Below are 8,314 nucleotides of genomic sequence, written 5' to 3' on the forward strand. Positions count from 1 at the left end.
TCTAGTCATAGCTTCCTGCTTAGTGACCATTAATTTCAAGCAAAGACTTCAGTCCTGTCATATTATTCTTACTGGTGTCTTAAAATATTATTCCTGTCATTACTCTTATTGAAGGAATTAAATAACTTATATTTTTAGAAGTTTAGGCAATATTTTTTATAGGACTGCAGCATGAGGTCAGTTATTTAAGAAGTAATTTTATATTGCTGTTTAATACTGTCATGCAGTTTTCAAAGCCTTTTCTCTTCATTGCAGTGCCTTGGTGCATGGGAGGAGGTCCTTCCAGAAATTAGGGGTTGCAGTGAAACCTCACAACATAGCAAACCTCTTCAGGTGTCTAGCTAGTTTAGTCCATAGCCATTAAGCTATTTTTAAAAACACACACACACACACACACACACACACAGAGAGAGAGAGAGAGAGAGAGAGAGAGAGAGAGAGAGAGATATTCTGTTGTGGAAAGCTGTAGTCTTTTTCATTGTAGCATAGTGATGGAGTGCAATAATTATTTCTATTTTATTTCTGAGTCTGTAAAACTGAATCTTGTTTATCATCTGCATATGGTTGTGATATGGTCATTATAAGTGAGTTACATTTAATCTAATTGTTACTAGACTCATAGAATTTGTAGCTAAATTATTGATTTGTTTGTTTCTTTTTTAGTTTAAAGTATATGAATGGCGATTGTGAGATGATGATGAAATTTTATTGTGAATTATTCTACAATTGTCATTTGTTGTTTTTTGGTTGCTTAATTTGTCATTATGTTATATGGCTTAATGGCTGGGTATTTAGAAAAATACTGAAGCACCGTTTGGATAGGACAATGATTTCCTGAATTAAAATGGACAAATTGTTGCATCTTGGAATTATTTTCGTTCTACACCTGTCTTTGTGAAATTGTAAATGGGATTCCCTTTTAAAATTTTCAAATGTTTTATCACCTTTTGTTAACTTGATTGTGTAACACAGTGCTGCTTTTGAATAAGTCTTGTAGGTTTTAATCAGTGTGGTGGTTAATATGGCATCATTAACCATACATGCTGCCTATGTTCTAGAATGTATTTACTTTTTCTGTGTAATCCTTTGAGTACATGACTTGGTCATCATTAAGAAAGTTTGTCAGTAGTATGTTATGAGTGATTTTTCTTCAAGTGATTTTTTATTTTTTCAAACATTCTGTTGGTAGTTTCCCCATTATTTGGATGGTTGCCGAAGTTCTAAACACACACACACACACACACACACACACACACACACAGTAAACTGTATTTTCATACTGTTCAGTGTGCAGAATTTATACCATGAAACTTGAGTTGTTCACTGCCTAGGGTTTATGCTTCAGCACTTTGGTACCAGTGTTTCAGTGGTTCTTATCTTTAGAAGGCTGGCATCACGTAGCCATGAAAACCTACCATTCTGTGTACTTACTTACTGATAATCAGTTTCAACCAATAGACCATCTTAGTCACATCTGTCACTCGATGGTCATTTGACTGAAATTAGTTGCCCATAAATACACACACCTTACAACAGCATTTGGTGGTTTTGTGATGCCATTCTCTAAATACATTGTTGCTGTGCAGTACTGTTTACATAAAATGTTTTGGTTATTTTATCATTCTATGATATTATATTGTCTACATTTTATACGTAGTCCAAATACCGACCCTGCTTTAGCTTCAGAGTTCAAATCATATTAAATTTTTGTACAACTAGCTACAAGGATTTGTTAATGTCTTTGTCTGTTGTCATGTTAAAGTGGTAGCTTAGTTCATTTCATTGTTATTGTCATGTTCATTAAGATTTTCATAAGTTGTGGTCAGATAGTTATTTCCAAATTTGAAAATTTGCCTGATACGTGTGGAGAATGAGAAAATGAGCATATAATTATTATTCATATAGAGTTAAGATTTAAGAAAAAAAAATATTCCTTGACTCAGGTAATAAGTTAAACAAAAATGTTGTTTGCTATGTCTTTTTTCTCAAACATATAGTACCCAGTAAAGTAGAATATGCTTATACTAATTAAGGCCAAAGCATCTTAAAAATGTAATTTTGTCTGTATTGTTCCTGTAAAGTAATGATTGCATCACTGTGCAGTGCTGCCATTGTGGAAAGTGCAATTACTAGTTCCAGTCTTATTTAGCGTTTGGTCTGGTACCAGGCAATTAAGGCATCTAATAGAACAAGTATTCACATAGCTTATTTTCCAGTCTGTAGAGATTGTTATTGCAGTAAAAACAAGGCAAATTTAATAAATATTCAGATGTGTAAAGAACATGTACAGCCCTTCTTTCTGCAGTCTCAATATGGTTCTAAGTATTCAGAAGGTCTGTACATACTATTAAATGCTTACCATTCCTATCTGACAATCATTATAATTAGCACGATGAAGTATAGTTTATTAGATTTGAGATAAAATAAGCCAACCCTACATGTAGTGTGGATGAAGATGGATCTACTGAAATACTCAAAAGTACAAAATGTGATTTAGTGAAGCATGGTATGTACAGCATTCAACATAGTTTGAAGTTTCGTAATTCATTTACATTTACATTTGTGTGTGTGTGTGTGTGTGTGTGTGTGTGTGTGTTTTTTACAAATCGTCATATAAATACTACGTGGATTCATAATGGAATATTGATGAGAATATTGTTGACCCCCATTATAGTAAAATTTTGCTATAGTAATGACACTTGGTGCACATTTTCTCTGGTTGATGTTGCCTCATTCAGATTTTAATTCACCTTTTCACTTTAACTCACTGTTAAACAGCAAATTAGTATTATGCTGTTTTAGATGACCATGAAGTCAGAGGCAAAGATCATAAATGTAGTTATTGTTATGGAAGACCATGTGAATACTATATGATGTGTGTTGATTGTGCAGTATTGTCCACATGATCTATTCCAGTGTCATTGGAAGAACGTGCTTTGTTATGTCATATCTATAGTTTTTTTTGTATCAGACTCCCCGTGATTTTCTTTGAAGTGTAAATGAAAGTAATTTTATCTACATTGTGTTACAATAAGTCAAAAGTCAAATACTCTTCTGGAAGTTCGTGTGATAGGTAAAAGCACATATGGAGAGTAAACAATAAATTAAAAAAATTCACAAGCTCTAACTTTTAATGGTACGTTTCCAGCATATTTTCTAGCATTATAAAAGTTGAAGTATAGTAATATACAGTATTACTCTGTTGTAAATGATATTAATGTTTTGACACACACACACACACACACACACACACACACACACACACACACACAGTCAGTGATCCCCTCAAATATTTTACTTAAAATACAGGCAAGACTAATTGGTCTATAGGTTTTGCTGTCATCCATTGTTCCCTGTATTACCACCACTCCATTCCAGAAATCTGGGAGCAGACTATTATTTATACAATGGTATGATAGGTATCTTGTGTAAAGCACAGTGCTCTAACCATGTTCTCTCTCTCTCTCTCTCTCTCTCTCTCTCTCTCTCTCTCTCTTGATGAGTTAGATTCAGGTTTATGATTCTGTCTCCACAAAATGTGTTACTAATTTGAAAATATGTGTGGCAAAGGGAAGAGAGTAATTTATTTTCATAATAACTGTTACACAGGTCACCTACCAGACCAAAGGTATCTATTTTGTTTTGGGATTTGGCTGATGTAGTTACTGTTGGGTTTGTTGTGCTACCTCATGAATAACCCTGCATAAAGATGCTATATCACTGTTAATGGAAACATAAAAGATGAAATTTGTTGCATCATGAGATTTAGGAAATTATGGATTTGTTATTGTGGATTAAAGACAAAGTAGGAGAAATCAAGACAAAAGAGAGAAAAGCTGTCTAGGGCAAAAAGAAAGTAATTTTGATGCAGACTGGGAGAGGAAGGGGTGGGAGTGAGAGGTGGGGGAGAAGGGGCAGGAGTTAGCATGAAAATGTTAGGTGTAAAATCAAATTTTAATACTTGAGAAATAATAGGTTTCAGATGTTGAAACAAATGTTTAAAAGGTAAACAAATTAATGGAAAACAGTGTAAAAATAATGAAATTATAATATTAATGTGTTTGATTTTACAATCAATTTACATTGAAGATGCCTGTCTAGTTAGCTGATTATCCTATTCACCTGTTTTGTGAGAGAAAACATATATTTTTCTTATTGGCATATTTGAGGCATATCATTTTGGGCAGCCCATTCCTGATTTCTTTTGTGTTGAAAAGTAGGTAAAGATTACGAGTGAAATATTGCTGAGTTTATATGTGAAAAATTGATTACCTGATTGGGGTAGCTTCATGGCAGTCACAGTTCTAGTCATGGAACTAGTAATTTAAAACTTCTTTGCAATCTTAATTTCATCTCCTTTGCTTTTGTGACCAGCTCCCTTCAGTTGCCACTAGTGCATCCCTTCCCATTTCTAAGTTGAGACAAAATCTCTGATTTTTTTTATGCTTCACTTCTCCTCAACAAACTTCTAAAAAATGTGTATATACCACTAAATCTCTTGTTTGTGATAATATCTGCATCTTCTCTAGCCATAACTTAGCAGCTTTGTATGGTTCTGTGTTGTACATACTGTAGTTCCATATCATATGCAAATACACACATGTGTACCATTTTTAGACCTGTATGGGCAGTGTCTTTTTAAATTTTTAATTGGCAACATATTCTAGAAAATAAGTAGCTAGGTCAGTTAGGCAGAGTACAGACTGAAACATTTATACTTACATTAAACTGATGACATATTTTTACCGACATTTTTGTGTGAAAGTAAGTTTTTAAACAGTAAAAACTTAGTGCAGCATTCAGTCATTTAATGTCCAGAAGCCGGGCTTGACAGTGCCTTCTTGTAAGCATAATGCTGTGCTGTCCTAGCTGTCATCAGATGGGCCTACTTCATCCACATTGCAAATTTGAGTGGACTCGTCCATTTCATTTCCCCCTGGAATACAAATGGCAGATTTAGCAATAATATTTTATATGACATAAAGTAAATACTATTTATTCCATTATTTCTATATTCAAACAGTTTTCCAATTGATTACAATTGATTTTAAAATCACATGGCTCCATATCAAATCACTAAATGAGGGGTCAGTGTACAGTAAATATGTATGTAGATCACTTGAACATTAGGGAGCTCATTGAGCCATCACCATACATTATTATGGATGGATGAGCTGCCACATGCTCAGATGGTATACTTGCAGATGTACTATATGTAGATTGCCACATTTATTGCCTAAAGATGGAGTCTCTTGGCTTCAAAATTGATCAAAATTAAATTTAAAAGTGATAAATACAGCTGTTTGAATATGGAAATAAAACAAGGCATAAAATATTTATTTTCTGCCATGAAACTATCAGCAGCTAATGCCTCCTCCTCTTTCATAACTGTGTAATCTGTAAGATGATAATTTGTGATGTTGCAGTTGTGAGCAAAATTCCATTAGAAAGCTCAACAGGTGAAGCAGTGTAACTGACCATTGCCGACTGAAATTTGTGTGCCTCAGCATTGATTTAAGAGTTTTTGTGTTAGATTTATAACTGTGTCCTTTTAAGAAAACCAACTGGACTTAATACTGTTTGATCAAACGTGTTGATTATGTGCAAGTACCCTCTTTAACTACCTTCAAAATTTTGTCATCAGTAATTACTGCAGTGGCCAGGTAAAAATGTATTGAAGTTACTGTGGCTATGGAATTGGTGAATTTGTTAAATTTCCTGCCTATTATACTACATAATGAATAAATTAATCCAAAACTAATGTGCCATAATTTGGATATCCAATAACTGAGGAAGAGTTTATGTACTATTATATCATTCAGTTATTAATTTTCATATGTAAGTGTTATGATTTCTTATTTCTGATGAAGGTCCCTTAAGAGGTATCCAGAATAAGTTTTCATGATTCAAACTACTGGTTTGTCCAAACATTGATGTAGGAATGTTCAGTTATTTGCGGCCTAAGGTGCACATATAAATAGGAGACACTAGCCTTTTTGTGAGTGTGTGTATTTTCATATGTAATATTTCCCAAATTAACTTAGCCTGTCGCAGTATTTTTTTTAAACCTATTTGTCTTTCATGTAATTGTAGTTACATCTTGAAAGTGGGCTGTGCCTAGATATAACTTAAATTCCTTGTGATAAAGTAAATATTCCAACTGTTTATTAACATAATTCTATCTCCAGGAATAATTTGGGGAGAGAAGAATGTTAGCTTAAATGTGATAAAGTACATTGTGACTAGAGTAACAGATTGCTAAATTGTTGAAAGTAAAAAAATATTACTAATTGACAACTGAAAGAGGGACATACAAAATATGACCAGTTAAAATTGTGGTTGGCTGAAGCTTATTGCAAGTGGGAGATAGATGTGGTATCATGGAAGAAGAAATATAGTACTGGACATGGAAACTGATATAATCAGAAGGGCTGATCTATTTATACAAATATCAGAAACACATTAACTAACAAAGTTGAAATGCAAATGATTACAGTGTAAGCACAGTCACACATGACACTGATTTTATCACAGATGAGTGACTTGCTATAGCTTTTTCTAACTCCAGCGATGTTTAATTCATTCTTACATGCTGCAGCAACAGTAGTTAACCAATCTGTAAAGTGTTTGTAATTTGGTAATCTCTAGATATGGCTGAGCCAATAGAAGTGTGTGCATAGTGACGTCACTATGCTATGTTGTAGTTTGGAAGGAAAGCAGCAGAGGATGACTGAACTCAGTGTAAATGAAAAAGTAAACATGTAGTGCAATATTATAAGATTCTTATTGTTCTGCTTTCCAGACAAGCTGGTACCCAATAGTAGTGTACAGAGAGCGCTGGCTCTATTGAAGCACAGGTAGTTACATAAATGACTCCATCCAAGCACACACTTTGATTGGTGAGGCAATACTCTAATTAGTCATCTTGATGTAAATGTTAACAGACCATTACAAATATAACTATGTGGATTAATAATACCTTGCAGAAGACTTGAAATTGTTCTTTCCTGTGGTCTATTTTTGTATTAGATATGAGAGGTTCATGTTAGTTCAGAAATATCACAAAATTTATTGCAGAGATTCATTCACTTCAAATATCAACAGAAACATTTTTAAATAATCATAACTGCATGTCTTAGCCTATATGATTGTAGGCACAGCCATTACAATTGTGCAATAGATGAATGGAATTTTGCATAAATCATATTAGCACCATTTATATTACATTACTTCAAAGAAAGCATTAAAAAGCTACAGTATATTTACTTCTTCTTTCATGATTACATTCATTATTATTACTACTGACATGTTAGACTGCATGTCATCTTTTGTAATTTCAGTATTAATTGGATTTATAACTAGAATGTATTTGAAAAACTTGATAAGTAGAAGAGTTAAGTGATATGGAGAAAATGGTACTGGCTGTCACTTTCTAATAGGTGATATATGGGACCATATATTATATTGAGACAATTTGTTAAAACATGTTGAGATATTTATCTGTAGCATTTATAAGTGGCAGTTTCTCCAGAACAATATTATGAACAAAACTGTTGTTTTCATTTCTTAATATGATGACAGGCTTGTGCGTGTGCAGCTTTCATTGTAAATGTAGTGTATGCTACACAGTTCATGTGTACTTACGAACTTTCGTCATTGCAGTACTTTTTAATTCCTGCATATGCCAACATTTATACTTTGTCTAGTCCAGCTTTTGACTGATAGTTCTATTAATTTTTGTGTCTATACAATGTAGTTTTCGTATGTTGTCCTTAAAATATAGTGTGGGTACAGTGTAAATGCACTTGCAAATATAATGTTAATTGAAACAATTGTCATTTGGTGATTGAAAAATTAATTACTGTGGTACATATCGTTAATTGCAATTCAGGGTATGGCTTCTGCAGTACTTTAACCATGAAGTTAAAGTAATTTTGAACACCAGTAGTATAATTACAGGCTGAAATGAAAATATTTAATGTAATACTAATACTTTTGAAAATAAATATGTTCATTTGCATTACATAGTACATATTTTCTTCTTTTTTCAAGTGGCTGACAACATTTATTTAAAGTTTACATGTGTAATGAAGTTCCTTTGGTACAATTCTGATCAGTAGAAAATCAGATTTCAAAGAAAATGAGTTCAAGTCTATTGCAGGAAAGTTCTCAATTATGTAAACCACACCCAGCAATCAATAATGGGGTTAGTTCTAACAATTTTTCCAACCAGCATAGTACTACCCTAATTCTTCGCCACCACCATGTTGCTCTCAACCCAACTATCCATGGGTCTCCAGCAAACACCATCCTC

General features: G+C 33.2%; 1 protein-coding gene across 1 annotated transcript in view; it reads left to right on the forward strand.

The window, feature by feature from the left end:
- The window catches only part of LOC126248627 (sorting nexin-7-like), a 144,933-nt gene extending 136,903 nt beyond the window's left edge, over positions 1-8,030 (forward strand). The window contains exon 10 of the mRNA XM_049949798.1: positions 256-8,030. Coding sequence (XP_049805755.1) covers positions 256-345 — 90 coding nt within the window. The 3' untranslated portion in view covers positions 346-8,030. The remainder of the gene's footprint in view (positions 1-255) is intronic.
- Positions 8,031-8,314: the final 284 nt, after the last annotated feature.

Source organism: Schistocerca nitens, chromosome 3 (assembly GCF_023898315.1).
Source record: "Schistocerca nitens isolate TAMUIC-IGC-003100 chromosome 3, iqSchNite1.1, whole genome shotgun sequence".
Lineage (NCBI taxonomy): Eukaryota > Metazoa > Arthropoda > Insecta > Orthoptera > Acrididae > Schistocerca > Schistocerca nitens.